The following is a 25152-nucleotide window of genomic DNA, read 5'->3' as shown; positions in this document are numbered from 1 at the left end:
GATGGAAATTTGATTGTATTTGGATTCCCGTATCTAATTCCAGCTATTTCCACGAGGATATCGCTAATGAGAAAAGAGAAGCACAGTGGAGACATCAAACTGAAGGGACATAAACCCTTGTGGGGTATGCTCCTTCAGGAACAGTGTAACCTCAGCTGCAGCAGAATCCTCTGTAGGCGAAGAGATGCCCTTGGTTGGTGGTACTCTGGGCATACCAGGCTTGCAGAGAGAGCAGCAGTATGAGGAAGCCGAGGCATGACTGTTAGAGCAGCAGCAGCAACATGCGCAATATTCCTCTAACACTTCTAATCCTGTTGCCACGGAGATAATGACTTATCCCATGTCATTATTGATCTATCAACAGTAAGAGCAATTTTGCAGTCTGATATTGTTTAGCAAATAAAGAAACATCTGCTGAACACTTAAAAACTGCTATAAATGTTGGAAAGCTTCTCCAAAGCCTGAGTGTTGGGTTAAATAGAAGTACCTGAATTCAGTTATTTGTTGCAGTGTTGTGAGATTGGCTTAGTGAGGTTGTGCTAAGTTTGGCAAGAAGCATTTGAAGGGAAACATGTAGTTTGGTCAGATGTTTTTGTATTTTCAAGTGTGCAGCATTCTTTAAGTATGTAAATCCTTTTCACTGCAGTAAGGCTTAGAACAATTAATCCACTACAGTTCTTTGTAGGAACAGAGAATTAAAAATATTTGCAGTCTTGTCCAGTGCACTTTTAGTCTAAACTGGAACCGCTTGTATTTGATTTTCCAGACAATGATTTAAATTGCCTGTTCACAAGAAGTATTAATGGAACTCCTGCGGGATTTCTGATGTTTTGCTGTTCTTCCTCTTAGAAGAACTGTTATCACCTCATTTTAAAAACAGTAACAAAAGCATCTTCAAGCTGCAGGGTTTAAACTCAATCACTTCCAGGCCTTCTGCAGCTGTACGAAATTAGTAATTATGAGTTGGTGGTTTGGAGTTTCTTAGAACAAAGGTGTCTAAGAAAGATATTGTCACAGAAGCTTTTCCCTTTTGGGGGGGGGGGGGGGGCGGAATAAAATGGGTGTGTGTGACGGGGTGAGGGGAAGGCAGCTGGTTAAAAAGATCAGAAGAAAAGTCTTGTTTCAGCTTATCAGGGCTGGACACCTCGTTATGTCAGAGTCAGATATGCCTTCCTTACTTGTGACAGTCTGGAAATGAAGCACTATTATGTGCATTAACATTTAAGCTCTACTTCAGTGTTTTTATTGTCTCTTGAAGCTTTTTTTGAAGCTCCTGTTCTGCATGCCAGGTAAATAATTTGAGGCATACCATCAGGGCAACATCTGGCAGCATCAGCTTGTCCTTTGAGACCAGTTAGAATGCTCAGTGTATCTACACTTCTGGACTGCACTGCATCTGTGTGGCACACATACATTTTGAATGCTAAAGAAGCTGTGAGACATTTATAGTAATGTTACCTAACTGGTAATGTATGCCAGTCGTTGGATTCGCATGGGGGACTCATGCTAATAAGTAAAAGTGTCTTGTGTCCTGTACTGAGTGACTGGAACGTTAGATCTTCAAGTTAGAAGGCAGTCCTTTAAGTTAGACACCTTTTATATTTCAAAGTAATTAATACATAATACAATTTAGTACCAAGTAATTAGTCTCAGCATGATAAGTGTACTAAGTCTGCTTTGGGAACTGTGCAAGCTGTCCTGTGATGATAACCTTGTGGTGTGAGCTTTGGAACAGAGTAGAATTGCTGTTTAGTATAAGTGAGCTTCTTGCAATTATGTTGCCTGGGCAGAGCCTTTTAGACCTTTGTTTCTTATTTGCAGGTGGTAGCAGTCCTTGAGTCTTTCACTATTACAAAGGAAGTATAACTATATATATGTTGATTTCCATACAGAGTTCTGAATATGCTTTGTGCATCTCTTGGCCTCTTTTTGACATGGAGTGAAGAATGGCAGAATTTTTCATGAGCCTAAAAAGAAACATTGCATAAAGTTGAGAAAGAAAACTTATCTGTTAAATTCAGGTATACTGGTCTTGGGTCAAGTATTGAGCAAATGAAAGCTAGAGACGGTTTGTTTTAAGACTGTTCAGTTGCTGTGAGGCAAGAAAAGCTCTCATGAGCTTCTATCTAGTGTCCACGAGAGGGCTCTGACAGCTCAGGGCTGCCTGCTGAAGGTCCCTGGCTGAGTCACTTGACTAAAATGGCAGGCTGCAGTAACTGGATCTTTGCTGCCACTGAGAATGGTTAGTTCTTTTGAATTCCCTTATCTCAATAGTGCAACAATCACGTGAGATAATAATTGCTGTTACCAGGAAAATCCTCCATTAAATAATCATAGAATCATGAATAACCTGGGTTGAAAAGGGCCAGAATGATCATCTTGTTTCAACTTCCATGCTATGTGCAGGATCACCAACCAGCAGCCCAGGCTGCCCAGAGCCACATCCAGCCTGGCCTTGAATGCTTCCAAGGATGGGGCATCCACAGCCTCCTTGGGCAACCTGTTCCAGTGTGTCACTACCCTCTTTTGGAAAACTTATTCCTAATATCCAACCTAAACCTCCCCTGTCTCAGTTTAAAACCATTCCCCTTTGTCCTGTCACTATCCACCCATGTAAGCAGCCATTCCCCTGCTGTTTGTACGTTCCCTTAAAGTGCTGAAAGGCCACAATGAGGTCTCCCCGGAGCCTTCTGTTCTCCAAGCTAAACAAGCCCAGTTTCCTCAACCTTTCCTCATATGAGAGGTGCTCCAGCCCCTGATCATCTTGGTGGCCCGCTTCTATGTAAGTTTGTTGTGTTTTTTTTCTTCTGTGTGTTTTGTCTTTTTAATTAAGAATGTTCAGCAAGGTATGTTTTATTTTGAGAAATGTTACATGTTGGAAAAACATCACCAGAACTGTAATAACCATCAGTGGCCAAATATCTGCTCCATGGAACAAGACAGATACTACCAAACATGTCACCAGGTGTGGATTGCAACTGTATTAAAAGCTTCTCCAAGTAAAAATTGAAGCATTTTGCACACAACAGCATATTTGTGGAGTAGACAGAATCGTTATGATGTACCTCGAGTGTAACTTTATCTTAGCAGTATAAACATGGTGCTATAGTGTTTCAATAAATATTGTGATTTTCATTACAAATCCTTTAGCCTCTTTTTTTGTTTGTTTGTTTGTTTCTAGAAATATATGTATGTTTGTTAACTTGTAAAGTTCTCATCAGTTCCCTTTGAAAAAGAACCAAATGCTGTGAGCCGAAGTCACGTGAATTGCTTGCTGTTCTTTAAGCTTTTCTTGACCAGTCAGTACTGAAGTAGCCCTGGAGAGTCTTCATTTATTATCAATATTATTTTTTTATATTGGATATGGCATAAATAAGCTCTTCTGTGCAAATGCTGAGAGTAATTCTCAACTATATGTGGAAATGCTGAGACTAATTTTTAGCTATAAACTTAATGCTTGTAACAGCATATAAGTGACATTGGGCATGGAGAAAGTGAGATTTAAGTGAGAAGCCAAATTGAAATTAACAATAATGGCCAGTGATACCCTTACAAAAAGATGTTTGTAGTCCCACTATTGTATGAAGTATTGTGCAGAATAAAGTCGCCCTCCTCTTGCTTGCATACATTTTTCTGTGTGGGTTTCAGTGCTGCAGTGTTTCATGTTCATCCTCTGAAGCTGGTAGTAGCTTACCTCCCTTGCTTTGTTTCAGTTTGTTCCCTCCTTTGCCATCTGAGCTTGTACAGCAGCTACTTAATTGCAAGATGAAAGACGAAATCTTATATTGAAAAGATGTGACATTTAATTGTAGCAATTGCTTGTCTCATACAAAGGCCTGTTTTATGCACAGTTGTTTTTCTTTTAAATTTAAGAAAAAAAGTATTTGCACCCTATGAAAAGAAGCCTGGGGAAAAGCTCAGACTTTAAACAATCCCTTTCTGATAATTGGGCACTGTAGAGTACAGTAGAGCAGATATGTCTGAATCATCCTTATGCTCCCTTCCCCATCAATAGCCTTTTATCTTTGTCCACAGATTTGTTTTGATACTAGTTGCAGGAGTCATGAAGAGACAGAGGTGCAGCTGGTTTCTATCACTGTGCTTCAGTTTGAGACTCTTGATTCAAGAAAGTTGATCTGCATTCTTTTGTAGTTCCGTGCTGGGCTGTGGTGGTGAATTCACTGTGGTGAATGATTTCAAGTCCACACAGGGAGAAGAATAAAGGATGTTTCCTAGAACTGTATCCTCTTTCAGACATGGGCAAACAACAGACATTTTTTCTAGCTCCTGTTTCCGGCCCCTTAAAAGATTAATATAAGCACATAAGTTGCTTCACAGAGCTGGCATTTCTAGGGGCTGAGAGATTAGAGTAGATGAAAGTATAACTGCAGGCTGAGTCTCACAGACATAAAAATAGCAAGACTGTGTTTATAGCATGAATGGAAGCAAGGAGAGAAAAATGTAATTTATTGTGATAAACTGTTATAGTAGAAAGGTTGTGGAATGTTATATTTCAACAGTTGTCTTTGCTGTTTTTCCTGTGGACTCCAGAGAATATTTTTTTTTTTTAAAGCTAACTTCTGGCATTTTACTTGGAAAAACACAAGGTGTGTGGAGAGGAGAAAGGAAAAAATCTAACATACTGGAATTGGACACAGGATATTTGGCTTCAGATCCTGTGGAATTTCCAACAGGTCTTGTCTTCATGCTGGCTTATCTCCTACTGATTTCAATTGGGGCATTGCTGTTAGCTAGCAGAAGTTAATGCTGCATGTTTCTAAACATAACTTTCCACTTTGGTTTTGTTTCTTCCACATTTTCAAGCAGAAGTCAACATATCCCTCTCATCTGCTTTCTTGCATGGTTATGTTGTTGCTTCACCAAAACATCTAGTCTGCTTGGTGCTCAGACTCCCTAGCATACTAGACATCTGGCTATAGTTAGCCTCTGGCTACTACTGTAATAAGGTCATCATTTTTGGGGAGTTAAAAGCATGAATTAATAGTAGTATAAGATCTGAGACTTAAGAAATATAAAAATCACAGATCGTCTGAGGTTAAAAGGGATGTCTGGAGTCACCTGGTTAATCCCACTGCAGGGTATCAAGGCCGCTTTTGAACATCTCTAAGGAGGAGACTCGATGGTTTCTCTGGGCAACCTATGCCAGAGTTCAGAAAAGTTACCTGATGTTCAGACAGAACCTATGTTTCCAGTTTGTGCCCAATGCTTCTTTCCCCAGCACAGGACACTACTGAGAAGAGCCTGGCTCTATACTCTCTACACATTCCCTTCAGGTATTTATATGCATTGATAAGATCACCACTGAGCCTCCTACGTGCAATGCTTTAGGTGAGGCTGCATCAATACGAAGTATAGAAGGGGAATCACCTCTTTTGGCTGGCTGGCTGTGCTGTGTCTAACACACACCAAAATGCAGTTTGCCTTCTTGGCTGACGGCACACTGATGGCTCATGTCAGTTAATTAAATTGTCTTAAAAGAAGAACACGAAGTTCTACAGCAAATTTGCAAGACAACACCAAGATGAGTGCTGCAGTTGATATGACAGGAGGAAAGGAAGGAACTAAAATAAAGGAGGAAAAACTTAGATGAGATGATAAGATGAAGTTTTTTACTCAAGGTGGTGAGGCAGTGGTACAGGATGCCCAGAGAAGCTGTGGATGCTCCATCCCTGGAGGTCTTTAACAACAGGTTGGATGGAGCCCCGGGCAGCTGGACCTAGTGGGGTGCAACCCTGCCCATGGCAGAAGTTGGGGCTAAGTAGGCTTGAAGGTCTTTTCCAACCCAAGCCATTCTATGGTATTCAATCTTTAATTTGAAGGGGGGGGGGGGGGGGGGGAACATAGGCATCTTAGAAACTTAATTTCCTGCTTAGCTGATAACATTGTTGATGCCTAAATGTTACAACTTTTAGGGAAAAAATAATTGCAGGGAGTGGGGAGCACAGAGATCCCACAGTGTCAGCATTCATGACTACAAGAGGAAAAGGGCTTGAGGTTCTGCTCCTGGGAAATTTGATGTTCTGTTCAGTAATTCCTGCGTTACAGGAATTGTGTGAAGAAAAACTTGTGGTGTGAAGCTGCTGACCTGCTGACTCCAGGTAAGTGTGCTTAGCAAGCATTTTTAGTTATAGTATTACCCTTCAGCATTAAACACTCTCAAGGCTATGATTCTATGAATCTAAGATATTCATAATGGCATTGTAAAGGGAACTGATCCTCCGTCTCAAGGTCCAACTTCCTTCTACGAGTGGTCTGTCTGCCCAGGAGGTGGAGACTAGCAATACAGAAGGAAAACCTCAAAATGTGCAGTAGGGAGAATGTGAAATGCCAGATCTGTGTGATCTCTGTATGAATCCAGAATCAGTTATCCTGTCTAATTGATGGGAATCTTGCTCTGCTCTTCCTGAAGATTTGTTGCTTTAGAGCTTTTTATGACACTTCATTCCTCGCCCACTCAGGAAGAGGTGTTCTGTAGCAACTGCTGCCATCGCCTGCTGAAGCTTTCTATCAAGCCACGTTCAACAACTTCTCATAACTAAAAAAAGAAACAACAAACCCCAAGAAGTCCAAGTGACAAAACCTGTTATGTCCAATACATATGTCACTAGTATACTGCACACCAATGTTTCTATCCGAATAAATGCTGTTTCTCTCACCACAGGACTGCCAAATGACTCATTATGAATAACAACTTGACATTGCTGTACCCAAGCAAGCAAAAAGGGAAACATCTTAATATCTTGTAGTACTTGTTTGTCATCAGTTATGAGTGTGGTAAATGGGTGTGTTATGCTAATAACAGAGAGCAGTTACCCTGCAGCATTATAAGTGCTTTTCTACTGCACTTCTTCCTGTGGTGGGTTGTCAGTCCTATGGAGTAAACCCCGCCAATGCATGTGCGTGTCAGTAGCACTATTTGATGCGTCCCACCCAGTCCACTGGGTATTCTGCGCATCACAGGAAATGTCTGAAAATGCTGCATGTTCACTGACAACCGCTTGTGGTTTGGTTTAGAGGCTGAGCAAATGGCTTCTAAATATATGTTCCTTTCTTCCAATGAAAGAGGATTAGAGCTGCTGTTCTGTCATTTTCAGAGGCTTCCCCACCCTTTCACTCTAATTTCAGCCGTTCTGACCTCTCTGTTGTTGTTTAGGTGTGGTGTGTGTGTAGCTTTATATTGTTTAGATAATGTACTGACTGTTCATTTACTTAATGCCTGCTGTTTGCCTGTGTGTATTTCTAACTAAGAATGTACAAAGCTGTTGGAGGTAGTGAAATCAGAGCCACGCAAGCTGCCACATGGGGAAATGCAGAGGAGGAACTTAATGCAAATGATTTTTAAATGTAATGATGCACTGTCCACCACCAGCAAGCTTTATGAATGCAAGGGGCTGTTTTCATTTTGGACTTAGAAGATCCAGTTGTACAAAGTCTTAGGGGGTGTTTTTGTTACAAATTAATTGCTGCCAGTAAGGATTGTTCATATACTTCAATGTCTTGAGCCAACTTTCCCAATGAAAATTCATAAGTTATCTAGTCTCTATCATCTACCTCTTCTACATGCATACTTGTGGAGTTCAACTTCTCTGGAATGTGTGCGGTTCTTCTCACTATTCCAAAGATTACTAAGAGATAATCAGCCCTGAGTTTACTGTGAGGCATGCACAGTTGCATAGGCGTAGATGCTCTTTTACACTGTTGATATGAACTTCACTCCAACTAAGTCAAAACCATGCTAGAGAGTAAATCAGATTTCCCAAGTTAGGGGATTCACTTGTCCACAAGCATATGCAGCATTCAGTTCCCATCTCAGTGACAATTTAGGGAGATCATAGTGGCCCAGTTTGGTGTAGTTAAGGGCCCACCTCAGGCGTTCGGTGCCTCAAGGTCAGAACCAACTATAAAAATACACGTCTTACCATTAAATAATTGTGACAAATTCCCATTATCCTTCTTCACTGTGAATGAAGGGCAGCAATTCCTGATGACTTGGGAGCACCTCGTCCTCTGCTTCTCACTGACTCCTGCAGCTTGTTTTCACTTCTGGATGATGTGTCCTGCGGCTCTTGGCCTCAGGACTGTTATATATGGCTCAGAGACTTCTATCAGAAGCACCCGGTTCTTCTGCTCGTTATGCAGATAAGAGCAGCACTTGTCAGCAGCAGAAAGCAGCAACACAACCTCTCACAAAGAACATTTTTGTGCCTTGAGAAATACCGAGAAGCTCCACACACTCGCTGTTTGTTTACATTGTATTATTGCTCAAATACAACAAAGCTGTTCGTTCTTCCCTCCTTGGGGCCATTTCCATGCCATGAGAACTTTCTGCTGCTGCAGGTGAGTACAAGAAGTACAGGGCTCCGGCTTCTGGCTGCCAGGAGAGCCCATTCCATGCCTACCATCACACCACCTCTGTTGTTTTTTTGTTTCTTAACTGATCTTTCCACAATAACTTGGACGTATGCTGTAGACTTCTTGCTTGGACTGGTTATAGAAGAACCGCCTAATTCAAACAACGGTTTTGGCTTTGCCAGGTTTTGTTTTGCTTTCCAACTTTCAGTTTGAACCAATGCACCCAACCAAACAACTGCAGAGCCCTGGGGCTGTTTCCTACACCTACAGCTGGTGGGAAGCTGCTGTGCTGCTGCTGTCAGTGGGCCGGTGTGGATTTCTGCACCCACCTGCACGTCTGGGGAACGTTCATGTTTATGTCACGAATCGAACATTGCTGGGTGTTTCGCAGAGCAGAATCTTTACCAACAGAATTCTGCGAGAAATTCGGCCATTTCCTTTCATAACTGCCTCCACTCAGCTCACCTGAGCCCCCAGACCCGCCCCGTCCCTCCCAGAGCTGTCAGCCCCGGGCCCTGCCCCGCCGTCCACTCCGCACCGCCGCGTTGCATAACGCCTCCCGCCGGGCCGGGCGGCGGCGCAGCGGGGAGGGCCGAGGGCGGGCTCTGCGCGCAGCCCCTGAGCGGCGGGGCCGGTGCTGGTGCCGGGCTGCCCCGCCGAGGGCGATCGAGCGAAGGAGAGCAAAGCGGAGGGAGAAGCGCCGCGGCCCCGTGGGGACGCTCGGTGGCGGCGGGTGCCGCGGCGGTGAGTGGGGCGCGGGCCTGACAGCTCGGGGCTGCGGGGAGTAACGGTGAGGAGGCGCTTTACGGGAGAGACCCCTCGTTCCGTCCCGATCCGTCCCGTCCCGGCGGAGGTGGACGAGGCCCCTCGGCAGCGCGGAGCGGCAAGGACAGCCCTGCGACCGGGCGGCTGCGGCACGGCCGGGCGGCTCTAACGGTGTCCCCGCGGCGCAGCTCCTGCGTGACGGTGCGGCTGCGGGGCCCTGCAGCACCGCTCCTTAGCGGAATAAGCGGGCGGGTAAAGCCTCTTATTTAATGCCTTCGTTTAAATAAGAAAATAACCGCATCTGTCCACGAGGAGCTGCCCGGTAAGAGCCCGAGCGGCGGCTTGCAACTTTTCTTCCCCAGGTGTCAGGCTCTCGCTGCCAGCCGGCTGCTCGCCGTGGCTGTCACGTTGCTGCGGCACTCGGTGCTCACGCTTTCTGTTCCCTATCCTATCTTATCCTATCCTGTCCTATCCTATCCTATCCTATCCTATCCTATCCTATCCTATCCTATCCCCTTACCCCCGGCTGAACATAGCCCAGCTCAGCTCCGGCACGGTCCTGAGCAGTGAGAATGGTCCCGGTTTGAGCCGTTGCCCTCACCTTTACATCCCCACTTCATGCACTATAAGGTTTTGGCTTCTCCTATATGCTCTTTTCTGCCACAGTGTATATTTCCAAGTGCTTATCGGTTCGACCCGTATGAACTCAGGTCTTTGTTCTGGAAAACTTTATTCCTAGAAACAGCTCTTCTCAAACACATTTATGGCATGCAACCTGCAGGAGACAATGATTAATTGTAATAACGAGGGTTGCAAGGCTATGCTTCTACAATTTGTCAAAGCAGTGGATTGCCTTCCTTCTCCGTTGCCTCGCTATCTTATATCAGCGATGAAAAATATCACTGTGCTGTTCAAACCAACTCCTCGCTTCTACTACTATTGGATGCCACTTCTAAGCCCTCCATGTGCCATCTGAAAGCCTCTGTACGCGGTGGCTGGTTTTTTGAAGGAGTTTGAAAAACGCAGGAAAACTTGATGAGCTGATTGGTTGCTTTTCAACCGTTCTGCTGCTTTTTTCTAACAGTGTCTCAAATCTATGGGCAGTTGAAATGTATGTTGGCTTGGTGTGGCCTCTGTGGTTGCCAAGTGTGTAAGAAAGCAAGGAAACGCAACCCGCCGCAGTCCCCTGGCAACTTTTATTTCAAGAAGCAAACTCGTAGTGAGTCATAGGAGCACTGTTCCCTCCAGACTAGCTGCCAGGAAGTGGAACTTGACACAGCTGATGGGCTCTGTGTATAACAGTTTTTCCCTACACACAGCATTGTTTCCATGTTCTTCATGAATCACCAGATCTCCAGCCTTCAAACTCCCAAAGAAGACACAATTTACTGCCTCTCAGGGTGTGGTGCTGCTTGTTTGCCCCTTCCTGTGTTGGTTTCAATTCTTTTCTTCTGTTACATGCTTCACTATTTCTTCTCTCCCTCCCATCCTGGTCAGAAGTTTTCCACATCTGTGAACCATTCCCAATGCATGTATCCTCTGTCTGGCTTTCATATGCTAACTGATAAGAACATCTTGCCTTTCCTTTTGGGTAAGCCATTTTTGTTCCCTCCAGTTCTCTATGGCTCTCAGGTCATCCTGAAATACATCTCCGAATGCTTGGGCTCAGGATGCAGCTGTACTTCCATATACACGTGTGATATGGGTAGCATATATAAATAAGCCTAGCACCTGTATCACAGTTTCAAGGATAGCTAGCTTTCATCTTTTACAACAGGTTCTATTGGAAATAAGGTGCTTGTTGTCCCTTAATCATAGAATGGCTTGAGCTGGAAGAGACTTTAAAGCCCACCTAGTTCCAACTCCCTGCCATGGTCAGGGCTGCCCCCTGATCAGATAAAAGCCCAGGGCCCCATCCAACCTGGCCCTGAATGCCTCCAGGGGTGGGGCATCCACAGCTTCTCAGGGCAGCCTGTGTCAGTGCCTAATTGTATATAAATATTTGTGTACACGTGTGTTGTAAGTAGGTGATTTCCTTCTATGAAAACTGATGACTCAGCAACGTGCTGACTTACAACTGAATAACTCACGGAGTTTTGAACTCTGGCCATTTATACTATCTGAAATTGCCACACCTCAATGTCAAAATAAAGGTAGTAAACTTGTTTGATAGAGAAGGACATTTTCATTGACACTATATAAGGTTAATAAGCAATCTTGGATGTCTCTATCTGTCTGAACAGGAAGTTTAGACTGCTCTGACCTGTAATACAGGGCTTGTATTCTGAGGAAGATTATGGTTATTTTACATATGATCTGGGCATTTTAGTTTCCTTTTGGCGGGACTGACTTGTCGTGTGTGTTAATACAGGGATCTTATCTACGTTACGCCTTGCAGAAGACTTGGGCCTGACAGGAAGCTCTTCATAGCAAGGGATTTCATGGGAATTCATGTTTTGGCTGTGGTACGATGAGGATTAAGTTGCCATCTCAGCCTTAGGATCTCACAGCACAAATACGTGAAATAATGTACTAGTGGAGATTGAGGGAAATCACAAGAAGAAACAACATCCATGAGGTTGTAGTTTGCTTGAAAATCAGATATCAAGTTTCAGTTGCTTGTTTTATTCATAATTGGTGCTTGTTTAGTGGTATTAGAAAGATAGAATAGCCATTTTTACTGATGTGCTATGCTGAAAGCCTTCTCATAACTATGGCAGTAATACTTGGGAACACTGGATGAGTGAGAGGCCCATGTGGAATAGCATGTGCCAGGAGATTTGTTGTTATACTTAGCACTAGTATCTGTTATTCAGACACAGTGGCTGTCACCAATGAATCCTATACACACATATGCTGCTACGCCTGCAGTTAATAGTTATTAAAAAGAACCCTGGCTTTAGTAGAAGAGCAGTCAGACCCACAGAAACCTTCAGGTTCCTTTCAGGCATTTGTGTTATGCTGTATCTGTGGAACAGCTGAGCAAACTGAAGCCTGACAAGAAGATGGGCTGAGGGAGTTGGGCTTGTTCAGCCTGGAGAAGAGAAAACTGCAGGGTGACCTCATTGTAGCCTTCCAGTACATAAAAGAAGCCTATAAACAGGAGGGGACTCAACTCTTTACAAGGTAGATAATGGCAGGACAAGAGGAAATGGTTTTAAGTTGAAGGAGGTAAGATTTAGGTTGGAGGTCAGGGGGAAGATCTTCACCAAGAAAGTAGTGAGATGCTGGAACAGGCTGCCTGGAGAGGTTGTGGATGCCCCGTCCCTGGAGGTGTTCAAGGCCAGGTTGGATGGGGCCCTGGGCATCCTGGTCTAGTACTACATATGGAGGTTGTCAGCCCTGCCTGCAGCAGGGGGGCTGGAGCTCAATGATCCTTGATGGTCCCTTCCAACCCAAGCTGTTCTATGTTACTATGTTGCTTGCCCAGTCTGCTGGCATCCTCTTCCAGACACATTCCCACTGCTACTGGAGAGAGAGGGCAGTTTGTAATCCCTACAGTGTCATGCCTCGTGGAGCTAAATAACAGAATAGTCCGGAAGTTATGTTTGATTGAGTAAGAGAAGTTCTTCAAAACTCCTTGAAAATGCTTAATTTTCAAGAGCAAGTGCACCTGTAAGTATTGTTTTGTCCCAGAGTAGCATACACAGCTTGAGATTTGAATTCTTCTGGAAGTGTTTGCATAGTTCTTCAAATTGAAACATGCAGATGTAGAGGCCCCAGCTCATGACTCCCGAACAAAGTATGAATGGGCTATTGCTGATTGCTATATGGCCATCTTCCTTCTCTTAATGCATTAGAGTGATTTAGAAGAGCTGTGTTCTGTACCTCAGGTTTCCCGTGTAGTGTTGGTGAGCATGTACAGTTGGAGGGGGACCAGAGGTACTGGGTGCTGAATATGTCATTGGCTCTGGCACCATCTATCAGAGGTTGCATCTGAAAGGTAGACCCTATGAAAGCATCATACCTCCATCTGTGGAAGGGGGTGTTAATATCTCATCTCATGTTTGGTGTTAGTTGATGCTATGTTGAAGGTGTCATGCTCAGATACAATAAGCAACCACAGTGGGTCTAGGTACTTGGACTTACAAACCAAGATTAGAGCTGTTACCCCACAAGATTATCTCACACTTATTTATCTCACCTGTCCTTTCAGTTGGACTGACAAAGCAGCAATGAAAAATGGACTATGAAAAAAAATGTAAGGGTTACTTTAGCTGTCTCCTTTCCACCTTAAGCAGCAGTGTGATGTGATTTCAAGCATTACATCCTTGTCTTTTGTTTTCGTATTGTTATAACTAGGCAATCCTAAATATATATGTTGCCTCTGATTGTGGAATGGTTTAAGAGATGCATTTGATTGCCACCCAGATGCTGAACTCCATTTTCAGTGCAGCCTGCAGAAGTTCAGGAACACTGAAGATGGAAGGTGAGCAGATGCTGATATACCCACCATGTTTTCAAGTCTCTCAGGTGGAGAGGTTGTGTCATGTGAGGAGATTATGTCAGTAATGAAGAGAAACCAATCTTTGAAGCTTCTGGTCTTCCCCAAGCTATATATTCGTGTAACTTAATTGGCTGATTTTTCTTCAAGCTCATCTCCTTGTATGAGCACTGTTGTGGCTCTATGGGAATCCAATAGCTGTTATGTGAGTGGCAGATGACAGCGTATATACAGGTGATGTCCTCTATTGAAGTCAGCAGAAATGCTCTATAGCCACAGTGGTGGAAACGAGCAGGCTAGGCACATGCTCTTTGTAATGTACATATCTAATAATGCTAGCTCAGTAGCAGAAGAGCTTATGTTAATTTAGATCTCCAGATAAAGGAAGCACCCAAGGAAAAAATTTCTCACTGGCCTGTCATTCAAGTCCATAGGAAAATCTTGGCTTTGTGGCTATGTTGCCGTTGACTTTAGCAGAGATTTGGATTTTCTCATGTTCTCAAATTATAGACCTGTTACTAAATTAGCTGTTTTGATAGTGGGTGCATACTGGTGTGAGACCCAAACCTACAGAGAATACCTTCAGCTTAACAGAAGGGAAAATAAGTTCTAGCCTTTCTGTTATTTTTTTTCCCTTGCACTTATAAGCTTAAAGTTTTTGTAGACCCTTTACCCCTCTTCTCATGTCCTTGCACCTTAGCTATTGCTTTATTCTTCTTAAGACACTTTTAGCACAGATATAACACTAGACACAGAAGTAATTACCCAGACTGGCTTTTCAAATCTGATTCCAGGCATAACTGCTTCTCCTCTGAAGGATTTCTATGAGAAGGTAATGCCATTGGGTCCAAATTCATGATAACTGCACTGCAGGTCCTTGTCAGAAAAATGGGTCTATGTTGGAGGTACCCAGAATGATTTTTCACTGTCTGAGGAGAAGCTTCTGTATTATTGTAGAATCAGTGAATAAGTGGTAAGGGAGACAAACTGGATGGAAGAAAGAGAATAGTGGAGAAGTAGACTCTGGTGACCGTGATAGGACCCGAGGTGAGAGAATGGTGTGAAAGTGTGACAACAGAGAGAGTCGGGCTGGGTAATTAGGAAAAGGAACTTCACTGGAGGATGGTGGGCACGGAACAGGCTCCCCAGGGCAGGTCCCAACTGCCAGAGTTCCAGGAGCATTCGGACGATACTCTGAGACAGAGGATTTGAAATTGGGGTGGTGCTTCATGGAGCCAGGAGCTGGACTTGGTGATTGTCCTGGCTTCCTTCCGTTTTGGAATATTCTGTGTCGCTATGATTCTGTGGAGTGACAAAGAGGAGTTATTCCAGTGGGTCTGGGAACAGGAGCATGTTGCAGGCGATGCTTGCAAGACTGTGGTCACCTACAAGGTTTTGCTGTGCGGCCATTGCTGTCCCATCTCTGGCTGCCCTCACATGGTTAACTTTTGCAACCTTTCTATGAGGGCTGCTCACATTCCCAAACTGCCTGCACCATTTCTAGTACTATAGAGAATGAATAGAAACACCTGTCCTTTTGCAAAATACTTATTCAGATATTACTTATTTAGATATTCAGAGATGCCCTGCAGGCATCTCTGGTTGTGCTTGTATGCCTTAACCATCCAGTGGCATTTGGCTAGAGCTGTCTAGGACAGGGCCTACCAACAGCCCCAGAGATCTTGCTTTCAGCAATATTTTGTTTCTTGCCTCAGCTGTTTACTTGCCCAGGTGTTGGGTGTAGTGAGAATATTTAATTAAGAAGGAGAGTTGTTAGCATTTTCACAGCCAAGCAAAGTAACATTTGCTACCTGATGAAAGAGCTGAAGGTTCTTTAAAAACATTTTTGTAAGTAATTATGTGGACACATTTAATCACTTAATCCCAATACTTTAGATGTCACCAATTATTATTATTAGTAGTAGTAGTATTTAAGCTTTGCTAGTGTTGAAAATTGTAGTTAGTCAGTGGTTTGGAATTTACCTGAACATTAATAACCTGCTTCAGTGCTCCACAGGTAATTGTTTTCCACAATGTCCTTTTCCTATGTTGTCTATCACGTGGTATTTATGAAGCTCTTGCAGGTTTCACCTTAGTTTGGGGATTTGTAAGACGATTTTTCAGTTAAGCAACTATACTAAAAGCTGACTCATATCTCCCTCAAGCAAGATTTAACATTCATCAGGGTTTGGATTTTTGGGGGACTGGGGGGGTTTACAATGTATGGGGCTTTTTGTTTGTTTTCTGCGTGTTTTAATTAATGCCAAGAAGTAAAATCAAAATACTTATTTTCTATTTGAATGGGGCAGAGCATGACTGCCTGCCTGCCTTAGCCTCGTTTTTCAGATGCTCAGCACAGGCTCTGCCTAATGATTCATTGTTTGCACAGAGTGCAGATGTACCAGAAAGACCAACAACCTGACACCTGCCTGTACCGCTGCCAGTACCTCCAGGCCCAGTACTTGGGACAGCTTGAATATTTGGTGTAGGTGTTGGTCCCTGTGTTTGCAAAAGTGTTACCCTTTGCATTGTTACGCACTGTCAGGGAATCTGAAGTCATCCAGCTGGTTTTCTTACAAAGTGATTGAATCTGTGTTTTAACACAGATGTCTGGCTAACGAACATTGCCTCTCAAATGTTGTCTCCTAATGCAACAGAAGCAGTGGAAGGTCTGATGGGTGGGAAAAATACTTCCATTCCTTGATAAACTATCAACAGTATTCTTCAAATGGGAAGTAAGGAGATGGCAGATTAGATGTGATAGGAACATTCGCTATGCTTTCCTGAAACTACAGTTTCCTGTTAAAATATGGTTTGCTTTGATCTAAATTACAGAAAGTTTTATGGGGAATGTTGCTTTTCTGACTGCTAGATGAATCCATTCTTTTCTGCCTCTGGGCTGTGGCTGTTTGAAGTTACCAGGGTAGCTGTTGGACTCCTTTGCTTTCATTGTTAATCTGCAAGCTGATGTGCTTTGCATTATTTCTGAGGATTATTCAGGTTAGCAAAAGCCTAACAAGATAGTTGGAAAACAGCTGGTTTATCACTTTCCTCTCTGAAGTGCACTGCCACCATGACTAACTCCTGTTTGTTGTCATTTTTCACTACTTTTAGCAAAATTCTATGCTCAATTGGCTCTGATGGTGTAATTGTCTCAGAGAGGGTTTGCAGCTTATCTTGAACTGCTGGTCTTCAGTTAATCCACTGTATTAGAAACTCCACAGTGTTAGCCCAATATAGAATTTCTATCCCAGTGCTGTTCTTCCATTTAGATTTTCTTTCCATCGCTCTTCCTCTCTTCACCTTTTCCCATGTTTGTTCGTACTGCTTGGTTCTGCTCGCTGAGATGGAAGAAGGGAACATAAATTTCTCTCTGTTTCACCTCTAATTTAGAAGTGGATTCAGAACCAACAATTTTTTCTTCCACATTTCCCTGTTTTCTCCACCTTTCCTCCTTATGTTCATTGTACTCTTATGGATGTTGCTCGGTTGTAATATAAATCTCAAGCGCACCAACTGTAAAACTAGAGATGTTTGTTGGCCATTTGGACTCATTTGGGATGTACACTAGCTTGAGTGCAGTCATATTGCCTGCAAATACCAGCTGACCTCCACTTTATATGAGCTTTAAGTGAGACCAGAATCTAGATTAGTGTGTCAGCCTGCAAGGGGAATCTCCTGCTGGGGATCTGGGGATCAAAAAGAAGGAAAAGATGAAGTGGGTAGAGAGGAAGTTTATAATTATGGTAGCAGTTAAGATTTTTTTTAAGTTGTTAGCTCAGCTCTGACATGTATCTGTCTGTGCTACTATATCTCACTGGTTTTCATGCTGAGTATTTTGGACTCGTTCCTGTTCAGCAAACATTTGTCAGGCGTGATAATTTCAAGCATTAATCCTTAGGAATTAACCTGCTGTTAATGACCTGAACTCTTGGTAGTTTCTGGGGATTATTTCTATTTAAATCTTACCTTTCAAACAGAGGCAGCAAACCGATAGATTTCTTTTTGTTATTTTTCTCGTCTCCTACGTCTTTACACTTGTATCTCCCCATCTTACTGCCACCGTGCAGCAAGCAGCAGAGGAAATCCTGCACTGCCTTGGCAGTGGTGAGGAGGAAGCCTCGGGTTTCTCTTCACACCACATGCTGCTGATGCCAATCCCACTGAGCTGTACTCCAACATCCATATCCCCACAGCCTTGTGGTGCTGCACATCCCCAGGGGAACACCAAGCAAATCCCTGCAGGCTTTTAGCAGTCATTCTTGCAGAACTCCCAGGGTTTTGTGGGATTTATTCTATTTATTTCATAAGGAAATGAGATAGCCAAGACCATGCCGCCTGTGTTTCTTTCAACTCCTGATAACTTGAACTTTTTCCACTTTCCATTAAATTTATTGGAGAGATAGAAACCTTGTGAACGTTAAGTTCCTTGAAGTGTCATAAATTTGGATTACATTGGAAAGGAGACAGAAATAAGCACTGTGCTAGGGGAGTGGGCAGCCCATGTTTGCCATAAACAAGCAAGTGGGTGCTGCCTGCCTGTTTGCTTGCTTTTCTCTGGGGAAAGCCCATGCATCATCTGCTCAGTAGAAGGGTAGTGGCAGAGAGGCAAAGGGCATTATGTGATGAAATAAGGACAGACAAACTGTTCTTTGAGCAGCAGAATATATTATTCTGAGGCCAGAATGGAGAACACGTTCATGTAAGACAGGAAAATCTAGCAGGACTGTCCCAGCCATAGAGCTCACCACAAGGCCATGGCTGTAGATAAGGGGCAACTAGTGAGGTTAACAGTGTCTGTTGGAGTTGGGAGGGCATGTCAGCTTTCACAGCCTCAAGCCAAACAGGGACAACTGTAATTCCTTTCCTGAAACTTGTCTAGTAGTGTGGTTTTAACTTCCTGCATACCACCATTGAAACATTTATTGCAAATACCCAGGTTGAGATAAAAGAAATTCCATGTTAAGTTTTAAAAAGGGAGTATAATTTGCATCTTGCTTTGTCACTCATGTTGTGCTTGTGGCTTCTATGAAAATTGTCCAGCTTTTGGAGGCTCTGTTGGACTGCAGTGTAGCAGACATCACATAAGTACGCTTTTTCTTTTGGAAAGAGATAACCTGGTTCCTTTGTTCTCTGATTCAGCCTTTAGCAAGATTCCCACTGAGCTCTGAACTATGAATTCAAAGGGGAAATACAGTGGGAGGATTCAACTGACATGAAATACATTTAAAATGTAACACCATTAAAAGCTGGCTGTGGAGATCACTGAGAAAAGATTATTTCTCTTAGACCAAAGTTAAGTTATTGCCAAGATGCATACTACACCTTGTAGAAGAATTACATATTACTTGCATTATAAAGATCTCTACCTTTATTCTTCTTCCTGTTCTTAATGTTTGAGAACCACCAGAGCGATGACACGTCACTCAGGAAATGTGTTTGTCAAATGCACCAATGCATGCATTCAGATCCACTGCTGATGGTGATCGTTTGCCCTGGGTGTGTATCTGCATTAGCCCTCTGGCAGCTGGTGGCCCTCGGGATGTTGTTCATTATATTTTGGGTGGGATTTTCACAGTTGCTCTGAGGAAGTAGACCCTGTGTTCCCAATGGAATCTAAATAGAAGATTTGGCAGCTCTGTGCTCAGCTGTACCCAGGGAAAAAAAAAAGAGACGTGGTTTCTTACAATATTTTTTTTTTTTTTTTTTTTTTTTTTTTTAATGTGATTAAGATTGGATGATGCAAGAGTGAGAATAATAAGTATCAGCTTTACTCTGGATGCTCAGCAAGGTAATTACCTGTGATCACAGCCTTAAATAACTCCTGGGTCCCTCTTGCTAGATGTGGACTGCTGATAAACACGACTTTCAGCTGCCATGGCTTTATGCATAGCTGTGTTTTAATTAACCTCAGTAGGAGGAGGTTGAAATACCCTTTAGCTTTATAAACCATGAGACTCCAGTCCTCATTCAGGCTCATGTGATGACTAAAAAGACAGTGTTGCTTCATCCAGGAGACATGCATCCTCCCTGTTGTGCAGCACTGGGCTACATGTGTTGTGGAGATGTTGCTCTCACTGCAGAAGCAAACTCCTGTGCTGCTGGGAGCAAACTGCAGCTGGAGAAAGAGCTGCATTCCTGGTCCTTAACCCACAGAGCCTGGCAAATGAGCATAGGGGGAGGGTGATGAAAATGTGGAAACTGCAAGAGTTCAGGCAAAAATGAGTCACAGGAAAACAGCCTCCCTTAGTCAGTTCCAGAAATGTTCTCAAACCACTTAAAATTCATTTAGAGACACAGTTTTGCAGCGGTCTGCTTTGTTTCTGAGTAAAGATTTTGGGGCATAAAGTTGCTGGCAGTTCCAAAAATGTGTTGTTTAGGACATAAGAAGTCCTTGTTTGCTCCATAGTTCAGCTTTGTCTGAACACAAACCACTGTCTTTTCGCAGTGTACAGACAAATATTACTTTAAATTATGTCCAAATGCTGGCTGGCTGGGTCTGACTTTATTTATCCTGATGTATCCTTTTGACAGCATTTCAATAGTTTATCAATGATCTTTTCTCTCTTTTTTCATATGAGCATATCTTAGTGTTTGGTACAGGTTCAGCAGATTTTCCATTGTCATTGGCTTTGATCCTATGGAAATCACACATTTACTTTGATCAACAACGTTAGCATTTAAAGTTAGGAATGTCCTAATTACTTAAGCTACTTTGATGTTGTTATAATTTCAGCGTGTCTCACTTTTCCATCGAATCATGGAGTCCAACCATGAAGTTGGAAAAGACAACTAAGATCATCTAATCCAACCATCAACCCATCACCTCCAGGCCCACTAATCATGTCCCTCAGTGCCACATCTCAGTGCTGTCACCTGAGAGAAGAAGCCAACCCCCACTTTGGCACAACCTTCTTTCATGAAGTTGTAGAGAGTGATAAGGTCTTCTCCAGACTAAACAGTTCCATATTTTCCATACTTACGTCCCAGTAGCATTATTCTAATAAGAATGATGTGAAAGATAGATATGAAAAACTCTAAGTTTTGCAGTTAGTCCTTCAGCTGTTCTTCTGAAAGGGAAAAAAGGTGTTGTGTCCTTAGAATGTATTTGTTTAGTATCTGCAAATGACTTTATAACAAACATTGCTGGTAAACGCTTGCTGTATAAGGTTGGTTGGTTTAAAGGCTGTGCGCTTAGTGCTACCAGGTTGGACACAGCTGGTCACTCAGAGGCTAAGATACTTAACTGATGGTCAATTAAGATCTAAGACTGTTTTTTGGTGAAGTGGCATATGGGGTGGAACTGTAGTCATAAAACTCCTAGAAACAAGTGTGGATAAAGTTCTGTGCAAGAAGGAAAGATGCAGAAGAGAAAGGAGATGGACTTGGAGACAGGCTGACATCCCACAGCTCTAAGAACCCTCATCTTTACTAAAAGCCTCCTCAGGCCACGGGGTTGCTGCAGAAGAATGTTGTCCCACCTCTGCCTGGATCCCTGCCTGCAGATACTCCTTTCTCACATTGGCTTCTGTGGGCTCCCACAGGACTTAAGTTTTAGGTGTCCCACAGATGAGCTGAGGCTTGGTGCAATGAGTCCTCTCACCAATGCCTGCAGGGCCAGAAAGGCTGGAGAATGTCTAGCGTCTCTGGCTCTAAGGGGTGGACATGGGAAGCATGACAGGAGCTTGCAGAGTGCACAGGAAAGGCGGTGGTAATCTTCAATTGTCCTTTCTTCTGTCTACTGCTCTGTGCCCCTAAGTACTTGCTGATGCTCTATTTTCATTGCTGAAACTTTTCTAACACGTAGTCTGTAATCTTTACAGGGCAGATGTTACCCTATGAAGCACTTCTGGCTACTGCAGGGTCCTGTGGGAAGGCACAGTTTGTATGTGACCACCACGCTGGGGTCATGATGGTGGAAGTGGCCCTGCCCCTTGGAGTTAAGATGTGGTAGACTGCATGTAGAAGATATGGGCCACTGCTAGCCAGCCAGGAAAGGCAGGAAATGCCTTTATCAGGTACTGATGGGGAACCAGTAAAGGGATATAAAGAATCTCCAGGAAGAATTATTTGGTTATAGCTTATGTAACAACCTAATTTGAAGAATTTATTTGGCAAATGGTAAAGAATAACCATCCCTCTGAGAAAACTGTATTGTCAGTACACAATATATGAACAGCAAAAGTGGAACAGTTTATAAGATATATTACTAGTTCTGAATTGTTCACTGGTCTCCAGCCAAGATTCAGGTGGCACAAGAGTTTATTAGTTAATATATCAGTGGTGTGACTGGCACCCAGTGCTGTGGGATCACACAGACTGCAGAGAACAAGTGGAAAGTAATTAAGTACATAAATTCCAGCCTTCAGAGACCATGAGATTAATGCTGTAGAATTGTAATGCTTTTACTTTGGCTGACTAATGATAAAACTTCGGGTGTTGAGCAAACCTAAAACCAAGCCTATTCCAGCAGCTAGGGGGGGAGTTCACCAATTGGTGATTGCTGGTAATCAGCAAGTTCCCTTTAGAGGAAATTTCAGAAACAGACACCCTAGATATGAAAAATCTCTGCTGCAGTTTTAGGGCAGAGGTTCTTAACCTGTGATTTCCCAGGCTAAGGAGTCTATGGAAGGTGACTAGTAAAGCAAGCCTGTTGTTATTATCTTTGAAATCATCAGGCAGATGTCTGCATGTTTATTTGGGAACTTCTAGGATACATGTTATAAAAGGCTATAATCACTATCTGCTGTATTTACACCACTGGCCTAACATGTGAAATACCAGTTTAATTCTTGTCAGATTAAGTATTTCCTTAGCTAGACGCAAGAAGTGACTTGCTTTATATTTATAACAATATCCCATTTGTGTTGCCTTTCACCAAAGTCTGAAATTAATCTTTAAAAAATCAGTTGAAAAAAATTAGGCTTTTTTATTTAGCCTGGCACAGAATATGGCTGACAGACTGTTTTTGTTTTGTTTCTGTATCAAATGGATAGAAAGTTGTCTGATGCGATCACATTGTAACTGAATGTCTTGCATTAGCTGTAGGCTTCCATGGATTCTTTTGTAGGAGAAAGGAGGTGGTTGTGATACGCATGAGTGCTGCAGTACTCATGATATTAGCATTCCTCAGTTGAAAGGGATGCTTGTAACTTGGTTATGGGTGTGTTTATTTAAATGAATACAACCAAGAAACATCTTGTTTACTCTCTAGCTTATTCATTCGTTAGGGCAAACAATTGTTAACCATCATAAACAACAAATAACAGCAAATAACGCAGGAAAGGGCTGTGTTGGAAGGTGGACAGGGTGATGGGACTAATGTTCTGAACTTCTAAAACATACTGGGAATAATTCCATCTTACATTTGCAGCATTAAGTTCTTCTGCACCTACTCACAGCCAGTTTAATTCTGTTGTGCCTGACTGAGGCTTTCTGTCCCATGATGACAGAATTTACAGCATCTACTGCTGTAAATGTGGTTCCAAGCAGCACCTCCTAGAGCTGACCACGAACAATTACCGCCTTGAGCACTCCTCCTTTCAAGCCTGCAGCATTCAGAGCTCCCAGTTCTGTGTCTTTGCTTGGCTCCTTTTACAACATCCAGGGAAAATGAAGAGTTATTAAATTATTCCAGGAACCAAACAATTCCCAGAATCACAATTGCTTCCAAATTCATGCATTTGTATAAAATTTGACCCACCCCAGTGGGGTTTTTGTTAATCTTTTTCATGTACAATCCCAGAACCAAATGGAAAGGGGTTACAAAAAGATTGAAGTGTTTCAATAATTGGAAAACAGCCTCCCTAATTGTGAGTGATTTGAATTTCCTGCTTTCCTTTTATTTTTGTAAGAACTTGGTTCTGGAAACTAATCAAGTAGTACATGAATACAGGAAGCCAAGACATACTGAAACTATATAAGAGCCTGTGTTTATAGGTGTCAGTTTGAAAGGAACATTTAAAGTTGGAGTGATTGCATGAAATGTTTTAAGAAGTTTAAGGAAAAAAAAAGGCTGCATGACTTGGCAGAGAGGAAAAAAGTACATTAGGAAACATTGCAAAATAATGGGATAATCCTACCAAAAAGACACTGCACTTGCAAAATAACTTTAAAAGCTCCCAGCACTGCATTACAAATATTACATTTCATAGTACCCTAGTGAGAGCTATTAGATGCACTAGGAAAAATGCTGGAGTAGATACACTTAACTAGGAAGTGCTCAGGCAAACGCGGTCCCAGAAACGCTGGCCGGATTGCATGAGGGACTGAGCCAACCTGCATCGTGCTATTGCCTTGGGATCCCTGGGCTGAGGCATCATGCCTTCTGCAGTGGTAGCCCAGGCACTTCCAGCTGTGTTTTGGAGCCATGGGGGATGAATCAGAGTTAATGGAAAGCCCAACGCTGTGGGATATATTCAGCTTGAGAGTCCCAGAGCTGATCTGTGCCTTATATTTTCCTGTTCATGAAACATAAGTATATTTTCTCTAACATCTACGTGTGCTGCAGGAGCTGTCCTGGGCCAGTTATGCTCAGCACCTTGAATTATGCTTTCTCCTTATCTGTGTTAAGTGACTGCATTATTTCATTTGGAGAAATGACATTGGGCTATACTGAGTGTCCCATTATCTATGCCAGAATTTCTTTTGGTTGGTTATTACCCTCATTTAGTAACATACGTATAGAGATGCTAAATGCTTAGTGCAGTATAAATATGCCTTCCACCGTATGAATTAATACACAATTCAAGTGGCATTAAAATGAAAAGCTGTTTCAAATAGCTACGTTATATTTGAAAATGAGTATGTTAAAAATAATTTGGTACAAACTGCTCACAGGATTGCACTTGTGATTAAGGGGAAGCCTTCCCTGGCACAGCAGGTCGAAGTGCCCACACCCTGGGACAGGAGCACTGTGGTGGAGGTGGCCCCAGTGGCCTGCTGCTGCTGTAGGATGGTCCATGAGTGCTGCTGCTGCACCACTCAACAGCTCTGGTCTCCTTCAGGGACTGCCATATCTGCTTTGTATTTTCAGTACTAATCAGAGCCTTGCATTTCATCTCCAGTGTTTCTCAGCCATTTAGTCCCAATGATGCAGCAGCAATGGGGAAATACTCTTGATCTGTAACACTTATCCAGTCATCATTTGTCCTAGCCTTAGGATTGCTTGCAAAAATCAAAATAACTGTATTGCAGCTGCTGCTAAATTTCAAGTAGTTTTGACAGCTATTCTTCTCAAGCGGGCAGAACGCCAGAAAAACCCCAACCTGTGCCTTTAAGTCTTGTTGAGGTCTTCCAAAATGGAAAACCTGAGGGCTCCATTGCTAAGAGCTTTGCTGGGATTTGACTGCCTGGTGCTGAGAAAGACAGAGGATACAGCCCCACCAAGCAGAGCCAACTGCCACCTATTGGTGCTCACAGCCCAGGAAATCTGCTTGGGACTGGGCCAGAGTTAATGTTCTATTTAATCACCTTTATGATGCTAGATTGCATTAATTACTTGGGAAAAGTCTGTAAATGATGTGATGCAGGCAGTTGGAGTAATGAAGTGTTTATCTTCCTTTACAAAC

At 42.9% G+C, this 25152-nt stretch overlaps 1 protein-coding gene and 1 non-coding gene across 13 annotated transcripts in view; both read left to right on the top strand.

Annotated features, from left to right (window-relative positions):
- The first annotated feature begins 167 nt into the window (after positions 1–167).
- LOC116653570 (small Cajal body-specific RNA 13) lies at positions 168–440 on the top strand. The gene has a single exon (XR_004307669.2).
- A 6112-nt stretch (positions 441–6552) lies between these two features.
- Positions 6553–25152, top strand: part of SYNE3 (spectrin repeat containing nuclear envelope family member 3) — a 72435-nt gene continuing 53835 nt past the window's right edge. For 8 of the 12 annotated variants that reach the window (XR_014946780.1, XM_015865328.3, XM_015865326.3 and 5 more), the window contains exons 1-2: positions 8927–9460; positions 21406–21600. Coding sequence is in view for 8 of the 12 variants with exons in the window: in XM_015865328.3 (XP_015720814.2) it covers positions 21588–21600 (13 nt within the window). In the remaining 4 variants the exon portion in view is untranslated. Of the gene's footprint in view, positions 9461–21405; positions 21601–25152 lie in introns of all 12 variants that reach the window. The other 4 variants (XM_085549403.1, XM_015865330.3, XM_085549405.1 and 1 more) reach the window with 4 other exon arrangements.

The sequence above is a fragment of the Coturnix japonica genome, chromosome 5 (assembly GCF_054131305.1).
Source record: "Coturnix japonica strain WE chromosome 5, WE-NBRP24, whole genome shotgun sequence".
NCBI lineage: Eukaryota > Metazoa > Chordata > Aves > Galliformes > Phasianidae > Coturnix > Coturnix japonica.
Note: the sequence above shows the minus strand (reverse complement) of the source record. Positions and strands in the feature narration are given on the sequence as shown.